The sequence below is a fragment of the Oryza glaberrima genome, chromosome 9, assembly GCF_000147395.1.
Source record: "Oryza glaberrima chromosome 9, OglaRS2, whole genome shotgun sequence".
In the NCBI taxonomy this organism is placed as follows: domain Eukaryota; kingdom Viridiplantae; phylum Streptophyta; class Magnoliopsida; order Poales; family Poaceae; genus Oryza; species Oryza glaberrima.
The window spans coordinates 15,461,446-15,477,724 of record NC_068334.1 but is presented as its reverse complement, the minus strand read 5'-3'; the positions used below and the strand labels follow the sequence as shown (position 1 = coordinate 15,477,724).

The 16,279-nt window shown below is 42.5% G+C and overlaps 2 protein-coding genes across 2 annotated transcripts; both read right to left on the bottom strand.

The window, feature by feature from the left end:
* Nucleotides 1–7,043: 7,043 nt before the first annotated feature.
* LOC127784199 (protein GAMETE EXPRESSED 1) lies at nt 7,044–10,142 on the bottom strand. Its single transcript, XM_052311389.1, has 7 exons — nt 10,017–10,142; nt 9,240–9,817; nt 8,574–9,161; nt 8,369–8,495; nt 8,052–8,238; nt 7,781–7,937; nt 7,044–7,675 (listed from the first exon to the last, which is right to left on the bottom strand). Exons 2-7 carry the CDS (start codon nt 9,743–9,745, stop codon nt 7,321–7,323), a joined length of 1,920 nt encoding a protein of 639 aa, XP_052167349.1. The 5' UTR covers nt 9,746–9,817; nt 10,017–10,142; the 3' UTR covers nt 7,044–7,320.
* Nucleotides 10,143–11,666: 1,524 nt separating this feature from the next.
* LOC127784781 (oryzain gamma chain) lies at nt 11,667–16,048 on the bottom strand. The gene is made up of 8 exons (XM_052312151.1): nt 15,760–16,048; nt 15,516–15,637; nt 15,322–15,440; nt 14,550–14,623; nt 12,567–12,831; nt 12,343–12,474; nt 12,084–12,219; nt 11,667–11,975 (listed from the first exon to the last, which is right to left on the bottom strand). Exons 1-8 carry the CDS (start codon nt 15,963–15,965, stop codon nt 11,938–11,940), a joined length of 1,092 nt encoding a protein of 363 aa, XP_052168111.1. The 5' UTR covers nt 15,966–16,048; the 3' UTR covers nt 11,667–11,937.
* Nucleotides 16,049–16,279: the final 231 nt, after the last annotated feature.

Genomic DNA, 16,279 nt, shown 5'->3' with positions numbered 1-16,279 from the left:
AAACTTGATGCTCCATTGGCCAAAGATAATTGGGGTTGATGCGATGCCAGTTGCCCAACTGATAAACCAAGGGAACACAAATATCATCTCAAAGTTCTATCTGGAATGTACTAATCCACTAAGCCCGGGAGGAGCTAGTGGTGGTCATTTTCTAATCCATCCAGTATTTTTCTCCAGTGGCACTTATATGCATGATCCTTTTATTCGACAAGAACATTGGCAAATGCTTTTTATTTCGTATGATAAAATTCTCCACTAAGTAACATATTGGGAAAAAGATTATACCTAACACTGTAATCTTTGTATAGCCTTGTTTAATGATTGCCACTGGAAATAAAGAGCAGTTCGCGGCTCAAACTGAACCCAATCATCAGAGGCCACTATATATATATATTCCAAATTATGTAATGTTGTTTTAGTATTATTTAGTTTGAGCTTTCAAACATGTGCAGAACCAATCGAACAGCAGGTGCGGCACTGTTTGTAAAACGGGCAACGCGGGTCGCTTACATACATAGAATTAATTATAACAGGTACAGCTACTGATAGTGATTAGTACGATATTTAAGCGCCGCTGAAACGGTGACCTTCTCATGGCCTTTCAATAGAAGCTTCTTGCATGATCGTTTCTGCTTTCTACAATTCTACGACTAGTCCACTTTCTAGAGCATGGACTTCAGACTCCCAAGAAAGGGAAAATCACTATAAACATCTTTCCATGTAGTAGCACAATTTTTTCTCACTTATTTTAAACTATAAAGTGGGATAGAAACGGTAACATAAAATTTTTAACCAATCGAGTACTCTCTCCCGTCATTATTTTTTAACGGAGGGAGTATTGTTTTATAAATTAATACTTCCTTCATTTCATAGTATATCGTTTTTACGTTTTCTCTAATCAAACTTCTTTATGTTTGACAAAATATATAGAAAAATTAGTGAACATCTATATTACTAAATTATCATATATTTTTTTTCTACAAACGACTAAGAAAAAATCAAAACAACTTATAATATAAAATTGGGGAAGTACTTTTTTTTTACCTTTTTGATTTTATCTGTATGTAAAATTTTAATTTCTTAAATTCCTTTCGACGTACTACAGTCGATGATAAATAGTTAAATTAGCAGGTATAGAAATTCCTGACCGACTAGAGTAGTTTCCGACAAATATTTTTCCGACGGGTTTTCATCCGTAGATGTAATAAATGAGATTTGAAATTGGGTGATGCTTCGTGTGCATTAACCAGTTCTTTTCTTCAATAAGAGAGTTGGATGAAGATTAAGATCACGTTTTTTAAATTGCTAAACGGTGCGTTTCGTCCGAACTTTCTATATGAAAGTTGCTCTAAAATATCATATTAATCTATTTTTAAAGTTTGTAATAATTAAAACTCAATCAATCATACATTAATACTACCTCGTTTTGCATAAAAAACTTAATCTTCATTTTCATTTTTAGGAAAAAAGAACATGTTTCGATCTTTATTTATTCTCTGTTTTGTCTTTACATTTCCAATGGTTTACTCCCTCCGTCCCACAGAAAAATCAATTTAGTACCGGGCTTGATATACATATATCTAGATTTGTTGTATTAGGATGTGTCACATTTAATACTAGATTATTTTTTATGTGACAGGTGCATGATCTAGAATAATACTTAATCCTGCCATAGGGCTTCGTTCATTTAAAGAAGTCCTCACCGCAAGATAAAACTACTCCTTTATTTATTTTAGAGTATATTTCACAGAACTTTTCAAACTATCATAAAACTATAAATTTAAATATATATTACATCTACTTTATGTTAACAATGAAATTTGGTAAGTCTGGAGTAATCATCGGCTTAGAGTCAGTATCGGCTTCAGAGTCCTGACATTAGCCGATAAGAGTTATCAAGTCACCAGCAGTTGGATTCTTAGAGGATTCGGTTAAGGACATTAATGTATTCAAGGAAACTTATCCAGAAGAGACCGAGTTCAAGGAGGATGCGGCATGATAGTTTATCTATTAATTAGGAATAGTTTGTTAGTTTTCTTTTATCTTTAGGAAAGTGTGTTTAGTGTCCGATAATTGCTTTATGTTTTCCTTTTATCTTTAGGAAAGTTTCTTTCTTATCCTACAAGGACTAGTATCTCCCCATGGGTATAAATATGTACACCCGGGGTCATTGTAAAAGAATCTCTCGATCAATACAACTACTCTCGACGCATTGCCACCCTCTTTACCGAGGTTTTTACTTATCATTCGGCAGAACTTGGCTCCTGACGCAAGGCTGCATCGGCTTTCGATCTCCGGCGAAGGGGTAAACCCTATGTTCCACCGGTCCTGGTGAATCTATCGGCTACATTGGTATTGTTCAAGGCTGTATCGCTTCGATCTCTTGGATCGCTCTGGTTTTGTTGATATATTTGCCTACCTGATATCTCAATTCTATCTCTAATTGCATTGTGTTTAGAGACGCATCGGTTTAGTTGGAACTGTCTCGGTTAGGTCCGATCTTCTGTCTTAGCCAATATATCTCTACAATCACAATGCTGTTCTAAATAGATTTGTTATATCCATCACATTAGATAGATCAATCGGCTCATCGAGTATTAGATTATCATATACAATCTCGTGCTGCATCGGTTAGGTTCGACCTACTAGATGTTGTTGATAATATAAGTCTTGTTAAGCTGATAGGTTCATGCTAATGTTTTATTGGGGTGCTAGCCGATAAGTTATCTGGACGTTGCATCGGCTTATAAGGATTGTATATATATATATAAGTTAGATTTAGCCGATGATAACAAATGTTTCATTGATCTATCTAATCTTGTGGATTTTATGACATCGGAACTTCAGCCGATGTATGCTTTAACTTTCGGATCAATATTTGTTCTATCATATCATTGTTAGCCGATTAGTTTCTACTGGATTATATTATTGTTATTTATCATCATCAGCCGATCGCCTTTATATCATTATCTACATTGAACATATAGCCAATTACTCAAAACTCTATCGTTATCGGCTGGTATCGGCATCGGCTGGGATTGCTCTATCGGCTTGTCAGCCGATCGGCTATTTGATCTACTGTTTACATATCTTGTCAGTTGTAGGATCAAACTGACTGGCACGCCCGCATCTCACCAAGATTTGGACCTGCACTGGAGTTAAACAGATCTCCTAGGCCAGTGTGTGCTTTTTGCGTCAACACATTATCAAACTATCACAAAACTATAAATTTAAATATATATTACATAACTACAAATTTAATGTCAAAGTTAACACATAACTTTAGATGTAAAGTATCATATCACAAAACTATAAATTTTAGAGTTTATATCCATAACATATTGAGGTCGTAAAATTTGTAATTATGTTGATAAAATTAATGTTGAATCTGTAGTTTTCTAATACGATATATTAAATCTGTAGTTTTGTGAAAATATGATATTAAATCTGTTTGGATTTTTATACACATATGTTTTTAAATACATGGTTTTACGATGGATTAATCAAATTAGTATGAAATTTACTCTTTAGGAGGAACCGAGTGTCGCTCTCACATGCTCATCTCACACTATCCGTAGGCTTTGTTGCTGATCTGAACTTTATGGGGGTGTGTTTGATGGAGGGAGGATTAGGAAGTTTGGAAAGATACGTAAAACGAGGTGAGCTATTAGCTCATAATTAATTGAGTATTAACTATTTTAAACTTTAAAAATGGATTAATATGATTTTTTTAAAGCAACTTTTTTATAGATTTTTTTTAAAAAAACGCACCATTTAGTAGTTTGAAAAGCGTGCGCGCGGAAAATGAGTGACAATATCCCAATGAACGAACGCAGCCCTGAACGGTCGGCGGAGAAGATAGACACGGCCGGCCAAGCAACGTGGACGCGTGGAGCGGGCCTTGTTGCCTCCGGCGGAACGATCCGCCGGGGCACGCGTCGCGCGCGCTCCGCCCCGCCAGGAGCACGTGGCTGCAGAGGCGAACCGTTCTGCGGTTGAGCCGAGGTGGCGGCTTACGGCTGCCGCTGGCCGATGGCCTACCCGTACATGCGCGCGCCGGTATTTCGGACGCATACGCCGCGCCGTCGCTGGCGGGCGGGATTTTACAGGTGAAAACGTGTGGGAAATGTGCGTACGACGACTGGGTGTGCGTATACGTACGTACTAGCCGTTTACTTTGGCCTGGTTACTCACTTGCTCCGGTGGAAGGACGGAAGGTACGCCACGCTCGGCGCGGGTGCGAGAGGGACGGATACTCGATCGCGGATAGTGATACGGTGGGAGCTCGGGCCGTGCACGTACTGCGTTTCTGGTAGATGCGTGCCCCCGTGCCCGGTTTCTGGTTTGGTCTCTTGACCCGTGAAATGGATTTTACCGGGGGCTTTGGTTGGTGCCGGTGGCAAGCGTACGACTGTTCGTCTGTTCCTACTCCACGGGCAGAGCATACGTGCACGATAGGATCAAGTTTAAAAAAAAAAGGTGAGAGGTGGAAGAAGAAGAAACATGATTAAATGGTTAGTCTTCAAAAATGAAATAAAAAAGGTCAACTATGAAATAGAAAAATGAATTAAAAAAATCTTCAGAAAATGAAATAAAAAACAGTATAGTTTTTGGGTTTATGTTGCCGTACTGCCAGAATGTCAACTACTCCGTATTTTCTATAGCAAAAGGTCTCACAATGTTTCCCCTGTTGCACAGGGAAAATAAAAGTAGTCAAATGGTTGGTAGGATACAGAAAATTAAACAATCCACAGTTTGCTGAGTATTTTTTCCTTGTATAATAAATAAATAAACAATAGAAAAAGAAAAAGGAAGCGTCAAAGGGAGTTGAGGGACGCAGGCAGGATACTGTCGTGGGCCGCAAACTTGCTCCAAAAACTGTGTTCGTTTGCAGCCTTGTAGCATACTCCCCCGTTCAAAAAAAAAAAAAAGTTAACTTGTGTTGTTTCAGAGCTTGTTTGGTTTGGAGCCAATTTTTTCCCTACTAAAATTTAGGTAGTACTAAAACATTGGCAAATTTTGGCACTACCAAATTAGGTAGTATTCAATTTAAACTATGGTGGGTAAAATTTGGTAGCAAACCAAACATCCACTTGCTACTATTAAAGTTGCCAAAATTTTGGTAGGGTAGTAAATTGGTATCAAACCAAATAAGCCCTCAATTTTATCCCATAAAAAACTAATTTATACTATTCTACCTACCCTCAACATATAAACAGGAAGTTTTATCCCTTAAATGTCCTCTATCTATCACCATTACTACTTTTTCTAATAATAAAAACATTTTGATCATTTTTACTCTTCACTAATTTCACTTTGGAATGCTAAGAATGGTCTTATTAGGGACTCTGCATATAGGGTATGTTTGGTTCCTAGCCACACTTATAGATGGCCATTTGGGCCGCCCGACACAGCATGGCCCAAGCCTAGCCGTGCCTCGGCCGAGGCTTGTCGGGCTGGCACGGCCCGACCGACTCACCGTGTTGTGCCGTGCCAGCCCACAGGCGGCATATACGACCCAATACTACTCGGGGCCAGCTCGAAGGCACGAAGACCCATTGTGCTTCCTCTCAGAAAAAGTCTATTTTTGGGTCCCTCAACTCTGCGGACTGTGTTTAAATGGCTGGAAAATAAGTCTATTTTTTATACCTCGTGTCTTGGGTCTTGCCTTACATGATTATATAAGTCTATTTTGCATCCCTAATTTTTTTATTTGATCGGGCCGTGCCGGGCTGGCCCACCCCGTGCCGAGGGTGTAGCCCAGGCACGGCCCGGCTGTTGGATCAGGCCGGCACGGGCACGACCCCAGGCGGGCCGTGCCGTGCTTGGGCCGGGCCAAAATTGTGGGCTTCGGGCCGAGCCGTGGGCCTCGGGCCATATGGCCATCTATAGCCACACTTGACCACGCTACAATTTATTTTTGTTAGGTATGTGTTTTGACTCACTATTTCACAATTATAGTCTTGGCTTGCCACACTTAGTGAAGGATCCAGAAAATTAGTTCCTTGATGTCATAACGTGTCTATCAGAGTCATAGTATACTAATTATACTTAAATTATAGTATTCTAATTTATGGATAAATAGTTTAAATATAGGTTTTACTGAAAGTCGTCAGTAGTCAGTGTCATCTGACACCGGCCCAATACACGGTAGATTCATCCCTGACCACACTTTTTTAATAGCATGTCTCGTATATCATAGATTTAACTTTTTCTTAACACAGTTTGTGACTAAAATTTGTTCACCACATTTTTTGTGATCATCATAACTTATCTAATTTTAGTTGTGGTAAAGTGTGGCCAGGAACAAATACATCAATAACGCGGCTTTCAATTAAAAGCTACTTCCTTCGTTTCACAATGTAAAACTTTCTAGCATAGCCCATATTTATTTAGATGTTAATGAATCTAGATATGTATATGTGTTTAAATTCATTAACACACACACACACACACACACACACACATATATATATATATATATATATATATATATATATATATATATATATATATATATATATATATATATGTGTAGTAAATTTGTTTGGTGCTCCATGGTGCCCGGGCACCATTGTTAAAATTGAGTATATACCCAATTCAAATGAGTATGAAACTTTTTCAATTACTTAGGTATTAACATTAACTACTTTACTAGCTAGTTCAAAGCAAGTTTGAACTGAATTTGAACTTGTTTTTGTTAGATTTTGTTTCTAGGTATATAGCATCCATATATATAATTAGTTAGGTATGTAATCATGGATTGTGAAATAAAGTTAAATTTGAGTTGTTTTGTTGATAGGTATAGGTATGAATCGAATTATTATAACTAGGTATATACTCACAATTTGAAAATTTTGAAAAATTTAAGTGATTTTGTGCATTTGATACCATGGTGCCCGGACACTATGGTGCCCCATATGAATGTCATATATATATATATATATATATATATATATATATATATATATATATATATATATATATATATGAGCAATGCTAGAAAGCCTTACATCGTAAAACAGAGGGAGTACCCATAATGCGGCTTTCAATTAAAAGCTGAGTCTCTGACCTACTCTAAAAATAACAAACACACCCATAGTATTTCAAGAGCAAACCTTTACAAACATCGCTCGGTAACAAGAGCATCACTTCGTGTAGATTTCGTCAACATCCCGTAAAATCAGAAACGTAGTACAAGTATTACGGTACACGACGACTTTACCTCTCCCAAACCAAACTCACACTGGAAACCCAGAAACAACAACGTTCACAGTATTACGCGCACAAAGCGATCTCCAGTTAATTCCCCAACCAAACTCACGTCTGCCTGTAACTACTCCGTGGCCGCAGGTTGTACCTCCGGCCAGCCGACGTCGTGATGGAGTTCTCGCCGACGACCTCCTCCGGCGAGGCGCAGTGCCTCCGGCGAGGAGCGACCACCGCCACCTGCCGCTGCTCATCCCCCGGCAAGGCGTAGCTCGGATCCGCATTGCTGTCCACCTCGTCGGCCAACTCGTCGAACACCCACGAGTAGTCCATCAGGCTCCTCTCGCTCTCCGCGCCGCCGCCGCCGTAGGGCAGCATCTTCTCGCCGGCGGCGGCGGTTTCCTCCAGCGCCCGGACCTTCTCGACCAGCGTCTGGAGCAGGTGATGGTTGAGTAGTTCGTAATCCCTGAAGAAAAGTTTACAGGCTAATTAATTACCAGGAGATTGAGATGAATCACGAATGCATGCAAAGATCTGATCGTGATGAACATGGACTGGATTTGGTGGTTACCTGAATGTGAATATGGCATGCAACATCTGAACGGTGGCAAGAGCAAGGAACACTGATCTGACAAGGAACACCTTGGATATGACCCAGAATTGCTTGTCGATGTCGTCAGCTCCGAGCTTGATCAGGCCAATTTCGAGCAGAAGCGTGATGCACAAGCCTGCCAGGAGAGTAAAAAGCAATAGCAATTGAGCATTTTACAAGGTGTAAATACAGGTAGTAACTGCTAATAGTATGTGAAATATCCTGAGATGTTTTTTTTTTTTTTTTTTACCAAAGTAAAGATGTCCCCTGATGCTGAAAGTTTGCTTCGCGCTTGTGAGCATGTAGATGAGAAACACGATGCAGCAGTAGAAGAAGAACGCCTTGATGAAACGTGACTCGGCTAAGATGGCGTTGTGGAGGATGTAAAGTTTGTCCAGAGCAGCAAAAATGTTGGCCTGCTTTGCTCTGAACTCTTCCTGCAGGACAAAAGGAAAAAAGATCAGTTGAAAAAGAAGTCAATCCTATGCCTACTCATTGATCATGGTTAAGCAGTCAAACAAAAGGAAAACTATTCTCGCATTCTGATATGCAGGAGGAGACAATAACCTGAGCTTCCAGTATTGAGTGTGAATTATGAATCAGGTGTTCATGAGCTTGCCGGATTTCTTCCTGCCTGGACAATAACTCTTCCTGCTGACGCTGGCCAAACTGTGCAAGTTTTTGCACTGTCTCCCTGAAAATTCCAGTCAAAATCAGTATATTTTACAATGAAATAAAAAAAGAATAATGGAAGCGAGAAGTTGAAAGATACCTGCTTTCCTCAAGAGCTTGTGCCTGAAAGCTGTATAGATTATTCAGACCGTCCATGGCCTTGCTCTGTCCATCCAAAAGTTGCATCTGATTCTCCAATGATTTGCCAGCCACACTCCCAATATCATTTGCAGTGCTCTGCAAATCCTGCATCTTGGTGGACATGGAATCACCAACAGTTTTGATCTCCCTCTGAATATCAACAGCCTCTTCCTTCAGCTTATCCATCCCATTGCCAAGGCTCTCATACGACTCCTGAATACGCGTCATGCCGGCATCGATCGTCTCCCTCATCTCGGTCTGCCCTTCTCTGAGCTTTGCCTGAGAGTCTGCAATCTCCTTGGACTGCTCAAAGATGGCCTTGGAGTGAGCCAGCACGTCGTCGATCTGGTCTCCGACATTCTTCGACGCCTCTGCGAGATGATCTGCCTGCATTTCGATCGACGAGATCGTCTCCTGAACTTTGCGTGATTCTTGTATGATCTGGTCTGACCTCTCCTCGATCACCTCCAGCTTCTCCTCGGCTGACTTGGATGTCCTTGTCAGGTCGTTGACAAGCCTCTCCGTGTTATGCTTGAACGCTTCAGCTCTACACAAATCAACAAAACATGAAAAATTCAAGAAGCAGAAGTGAATTGCAAACTGAAAATGGGAGAATTGCACTTACTGCAATTGGTGGCACAGGGTGTTGGTCTCGAGGAAGAACTCGAGGAACACCTGGTCCTCGGAGACGCCGAGCCTCTTGCGGCAGTGCACCATGTCGGAGACCTCGCCGCAGCGAGGGAACGGGGGGCGGCCGGAGTCCTCCTGGAAGCAGCTGCTGAGGTGCCACGCCAGCCGCGACTGCATCTCCTTGTCGGCCATGATGTCGCCGCAGCTGGCGAACAGCCTCCGGTACGCCTCCTGCCAGCAGTTGCTCGGCCCGGCGAGCTTGCTCCTCGCGTTCTCCAGCAGCTTCACCGCCCTCGGGTCGTCGGCCCCGTCCATCGAGAAGTCGGCCACCGCGCCGTCCAGCTCCAGCATCGGGGCGGCGCGGCTCTCGCCGGCCGTCGGCGGCGAAGACGACGACGACGAGGAGAAAATGTTCCACGAGAAGCCGCTGCTCCTCCCAGGGCACAGCCATAGGCAGGCCAAGATCAACAACAGGATAATCGTCCCTGCGTGTCTCCTCATGGTGAAATCGGTGAACTTTGCACCGGGCAAGAAGCGATCTTGGTGAGTAAAATCACGGGTTAATTGCAGTTCCTGCCAGGAAGGAACAATCAAGAAGGCAAGAATTAAAGCCTATTCATTTGATGCAGATTGTTACGCCCCGTGTTAATAACATTCTGAAATTCTTAAACCCAAAGACCCCAATCGAATTGAATCACCAAATTGAACAGAATAGGAATTAACTTGCAAATTTGTTCAGACTAAAATATGATTAATCGAAGCCAGTAACAACCTAAAATTCTAAATCAAATCGCCGGAGCAAGATGCAACAAGGGGCAGTGACAAAATAGCTGCAACTTTCCCCTGCGGTGTGAAGGGCTCCCTGATAAATAGCACCCGGTGTTCCTTAGCCGGCAAGCCAGAGAGATCCAGATGAGCCTGTCACATCACATGCAGGGGAAGATTAAGAGAGAATCACCCTAAACTAAACCAAATGTTTAGGACTTTTGACACCGAAAATGACAGCGACACGCACGCAAACACACGGTGAACAGCACTGAACTTGATATTAGTAATGGCGGTTTACATTTGGAATGTGCTAGTTATCTTACACGGTTACACCAATGGAAGTGTGGAAAGCTACTTGGATGCCAAGTTGAATGGTGGGGCACAGATCTCTTGCCGTTTCTATGTTCCGTTCCCAGCAAGGAAGATCTTGATCAGTTAATGACAAATCAAGTCGGTGCTAATTTAAGTCGGTTGCATGCACTGGCTTACACCACAAGATACTACTCCAAGAGGCGCAAGCGCTTGGCCCACCATGCCAGTGAGAGAGGGCCAATCAAATTCTCCTCTCCTATACCTTGCGGGCTATCTTTACTGACATGAACACTGAACATATACCGCGAAATTCTGAAAAGTTCAGAACGAACGAACCTACAACGATGGTTCAATTTTGTTGCACCGGTGAAGTTCAGAGAGAAGAAAGAAATCTCGCTGTATTTTGATTCGGAAAAGAGAGGCAAGAGCAGAGGAAAAAAAATGGAGGAAGAACTTACTCACCGGATCGCCTGACGTTGGCAGAGGTTGAAGGCGACGGAGCGCGACGGGAGGCGAAGCTGTAGGAAGGGAGAGCGGCCGCCATATATGTAGAGGTTAAACCGGCCGTGATTTCACTGGCGGTAGTTCGCGGTGAAAACGCGCGCCGGTTAACTCGAAACGGCGCGAACGGGCGAACCTCCGCGTGAGAAACAGACGGAGATCAAGAGGCGGCGGCGGCGCTGGCCGTGCCGTGTGCCATGCACGCGGTTGGGATGTAGTAGTACAAAAATTTGGCAACTCTTTACGCTCGTTGAGTGAGCACTGAATTAGCAAAAGTTTGAAAGTGTTCGGTACAGCAACCGTCTGAAATTGGCAAAGTTTGCATTTCTGTTTGGAGATGCTACATCATGCGCAAAAAAAAAGTTGGTTCACATTTCTCCAATTTTATTTTTCTTTCCTGTTTGTTTGAACTTTGAAGGATACTAAACTCGACAGGAATTTCACAGGAACAAGAAAAGTCACCCGCGTTCCAAATGGATCATGAAACATCCATGCGGTGAACTGAACTGAACTTCAGAGAGTAGAGAGACAAGACAGAGGCTGTGTTTAGTTCACACCAAAATTAGAAGTTTGATTTAAATTGGAACGATATGACAGAAAAGTTGAAAGTTTGTGTATGTAGGAAAGTTTTGATGTGATGGAAAAGTTGGAAGTTTGAAGAAAAACTTTAGAACTAAACACGGCGAGAATAATAAGAGATTTGAAGGTCCTCCAGTGGTACTAAAATTTTTAGTATAAATTTTCTAGTACCGGAAGTACCAAGAGTTATCAAATTTTATACCAGAAACTATAATAGATGGCTGTAAAATCACTCGAATAATAATCTACACATGACCCGGAATTTTCGTAACTGCACTATGAAATATGAATAGGCCATTCTGTCGCATAAATAGGAATTTACAGCCATGTAATGAGTACTCTGAAACCCCAATTGCTGGATTACCTACACAACCATACAGGAGAAGATTACATGCACTGGGCTAATTCATGTCCTTATGATCTTATATTCACAAGAAAGTTTCAGTTTCTGTATACCCATCTTCATCCTTGGACAGAAAAATATATTATTGAGGCCAACTAAATTGACACAATGGAACTAATCCGTGGGCACCTCATGCAACAATAGGGTAGGATGCGCAAGTAGCAATACCTGCATAATTTATATTCAAGTCAATATTGTGATGCAGTGCAATATATCCAGCGTAACAAATGCGATATCAGTTCATCGTAGCCATGGACGTCAATATGGAAAACTTACCGCACATGTTCTTGCCCATTTCCATCTTGAAGTAACCATTGTCACCCCAGTCTGCACCCCATGAGTTCTTAATGAGCCAGTAGGGAACGCCATTTTCGACACCATAGCCAACGGCCAGAACAGCGTGGTTCACATCCTAGTAATAGCATTCGAACTCACAATTCAGGGTATAATTGGACAGTAATCATACAAAGAAAAACTCTACACAAACAAATCAAATCATATACTGAAAAATGAGCTAGATCTCTTGTACACTCACCATTGGAGAAGTTCCACAATGGTCACTTGTGTAAACTCCACTCTTGTACATTCTGAAACCGTTGATCACCTGAAAGGCAACACTAACTGGACGAACAAGTCCAACAGCATTCTTCAGCTCATCCTCAGCACCCTTACCAGAGCAATAACCAAAAAAAGAGGATCAATAAATCAGAACAGTATATTCTAGATGCTCCCATCAAACTTTACAACGGGGTTCCTTACCAGGGTGATGTTAACGGAGTCCAAAACCTTGACTCCAACGTTTTCAGGCTTGTAATGACAGATGCCATTGACACCCGTGTAAGGGTAAGCCTCTTCAGTGTCAAGGCCACCATTGTATTTGATGTACTCAAAGGCCTGAGATGGTAGGCCTCCACTGCATCCGAAATTATTGTATGCAGTAGCACAATCAACCAGCTGCTGCTCAGAAAGAGAGACAGGCTTCCCAGTGGCCTGAGTATATGCTGCCTCAAGAGAACCAGTGGTGCTGCCAGAATAAGTTAAAGGTCACTCAAATGATCTGATTATAGGACACCCCCCACCCGTGACTTTCCTTTGTTCTACTTTGTCTGCTATAATTGAAATGAGGCACCTTTTCTACAACGGTCACACTATATAAAGTTATAATCGAAAGTAACATTCCAGGAACATTTTCAACATAGGTTTGTCAATTGGTATGTGAAGCATATTTGCCACTATACTTGTGGAGTAGCAAGAATATATGCCAAATGGACGAAAAGTAACAGAATAAATTCATGAAAGACATATGATAATTGAATTGTATGCTTATTTGAGAGTAGTGACAAATACCCCTCCATCCAAAAAAAAAAAAGTCCAATTCTAACGATAAATCTGGACACCTATTTTTGGGACGGAGGAAGTACACGTCAAATAGACAGGAGATATGAAAGGCTCCATTATCAGCAACCGAGCAAGCAGCACTAGAGGGGTGTTCGTCACTACTGCCGGTTCCAACTTTCCCCTCTCGTTTTCTGCTCGCACGCTTTTCAAACTGTTAAATGGTGTGTTTTTTTACAAAAAGTTTCTATACAAAAGTTGCTTAAAAAAATCATATTGATCTATTTTTTTTAAAAAAAAATAGCTAATACTTAATTAATCACGCGCTAATGGACCGCTCCATTTTTCGTGTGCACCGCTCCTGGTTGGGAACCTCTAGTAGCGAACACACCCTAGTTAGACAATAATGTCAGATTCTCCATTATTTTATTACTCGCATGTCACACGAGTGCAATAGTTTAAGTCCCATGCTTAACATTTTCAAATATTTTTGTAATCGTTTCTGTGGTGAAAGTTCTCCAGTTCTCACCTACTGTACTCGAGAGCTAGCAATCTCCAGCTTAACCGACATATTGATCTGCCAGTCCCCATTCAACGTAGTTTAAAACTATTTACCAAAAAGCAGCACAATTGGAAAGTGCATCCACCCCGATTACTTTCAAGACCATGATTGAATCAGAGTTTGCGAGTCCTGACGCCAGACAAGCAGACTCCAACTGGTACTTCCCGTCTGGTAAGATAGCCTTTTACACGTAATTTCGAAAGTTCAGTTCAATAATTATCAAAGCAACCCCCGTTTGTTAGCACACTTTGCCGTAACTTTTTTTTATAGGTTCAGTAGTTCAGGGAAGATATTTAGAAAAATAGCACGGATTCTTTCTTTTTCGTTCGATGGATTCTATTGTTATTAGCACAACAGGATTACCAATACATGTTGCACCTCAAAAGATAGTACTAAGTAATTTTATCATCCTTAAAAAAATACTACTCCCTCCGTCCCATAATATAAGGGATTTTGAGGTTTTCCTTGCAACGTTTGATCACTCGTCTCATTCACAATTTTTTGAAATTATTATTTATTTTATTTGTGACTTACTTTATTATCTCCGGTATTTTAAGCACAACTTTTCGTTTTTTATATTTGCAAAAAAAATTTGAATAAGACGAGTGGTCAAACGTTACAAGCAAAAACCCAAAATCCCTTATATTGTGGGACGGAGGGAGTAGTAGATATCAGTATATCACACTTTGTAATATAAAATTTGGTATCTTTAAGTTAGTAAATACCTCGGGGTAAAAAAAAATTAGTGTAAAATTTAGGTACCTTGAGGACCAAAATTTCTCAAATTACTACTACAGTTTGCATCTAGAAAAATACTCACACAGTTTGCACCAGAAAGTAGTTACCTGAAGGTCCAACAGGAACCACAGTGACCCTGGTCTTTCACGGGGCTCACGATCCCATCCTCCCTCCAGTCTTTCTGCAGTAACTAAAACAATCAGGAAAAAAAGTCCCCCAAAATTCAGTGCTAAAACGTACAAAATGCATAACCTGATGGGACCGATTAGCATGCAAGGACACAGACACACAGTGTATGGCCTGATCAAGCGACCCAATAAGCATGTAACGACACACTGTATGGCCGGATCAAGCGACACAATAAGCATGCAAGGACCACAGTCTTGCGAGTATGAATGCCATACTCTCACAACTCACAATCGCACCTACAAATACGGGCAGAAATGCTGTACACTACAGTTCAACCCCTCATAAAAAAAGATGGATGATTTCTATTTTTCAGAAAACTAACCAGGCATAGCAGGCTCGTTGTTCGTATCAGTAACTACATCATGTGCAGAGGTCACAGAAGAAATTAAGTGGTCATTAAAAAATGTTCTTTACGGGGTATAGAAGCCGCGACCGCGAGGACACAGTAACACGTGGTAGGGACAGCCAATCGAATCGAGCGAACGCTGCAGCGATGAGCAAAGCAAATCTTGCTGCTCCTTGCAAAGCCCAGAGTTCAGATCAGAAATTAAAACCCTCTCCGAGCCTGATCCCCAGCTCACGCATGGCGGATGATGCAAGAATTCCCCAAGAAGCAATTCCCACATGTGTGTGTGTGTGGCTACCTACCGTTACTACCACGTTACTACAGTACAGAGCTTTGGCACTTACGGTCTCCGGGAGAGCGGCGGCGTCGCGCATCCGGTGGTTGCCGGCGAGCGTCGCCGAGCAGTTCTGCGCCGCGCCGAGCCGGCTCGCCTGGAACTCCTCCCAGCTCATGTCCGCGAAACCTGCAAAAGCACCGCGACGGGGGTGTGTGAGAGGAGGATTAGGAGGATTAGGAGGCGCTCGGCTCGAGGTCCTACGGTTGATGCCGAGGCGGTAGGGGAGGCCCCTCCGGTTGGTGGAGCGGACGAGCTCGAGGCTCTCGGAGAAGATCCGGAACCGCCGCTGCACCTCCGCCGCGTCGCCGTACCTCTTCCCATGCCTGCGCGTAGGACGAGATCGAACGAGAGGTCAGGACGACGAGGAAGACGAATGGCCGCGGCGGCGGCGGCAGCGGCAGTGGGGTGGGATTAGGGGGAACCGAACGGGGGGGGCGGCGCCGACCTGACGGCGAAGCGGGCGAAGCGGAGGGCGTCGCGGGTGCGGCCGAGGGCGGCGATGACGGTTGACTCGAGCGCGGAGGCGGCGTGGTCCGTGACGGAGCGGATCGGGTTGGAGTCGTCGAAGCCGGAGGACGCGGCGGCGACGGCGGAGGTCGCGGCGACGGCGGCGGCGGCGAGGAGGAGGAGGATGATGCGGCGGTGGGCCATCTCGCCGGCGATGGTGACGATATTTTTTTACTGGTTTTGGTGTGAGAGTGGACAGTGGGGGCAGGAAGCTTGGATGGATCTCTGGGTTTTATATAGGGCTTCGCAGCCTTGCTGGCCACTGGTATGACTTGGATAACTTTGGTTGCGTCTTTTTCTGCAGTTTTGAAAATTTCAGTTAGCTATATTTGAAATCCGATTAATTAGAAACATATTTACTTTCATTATCATTTTACAACTTCTTGATCTACAGTATCATGTACATTAGCACTGGGATCATGCATCTCTGCTGATTTTTTTAATCAGTTATTACTTTA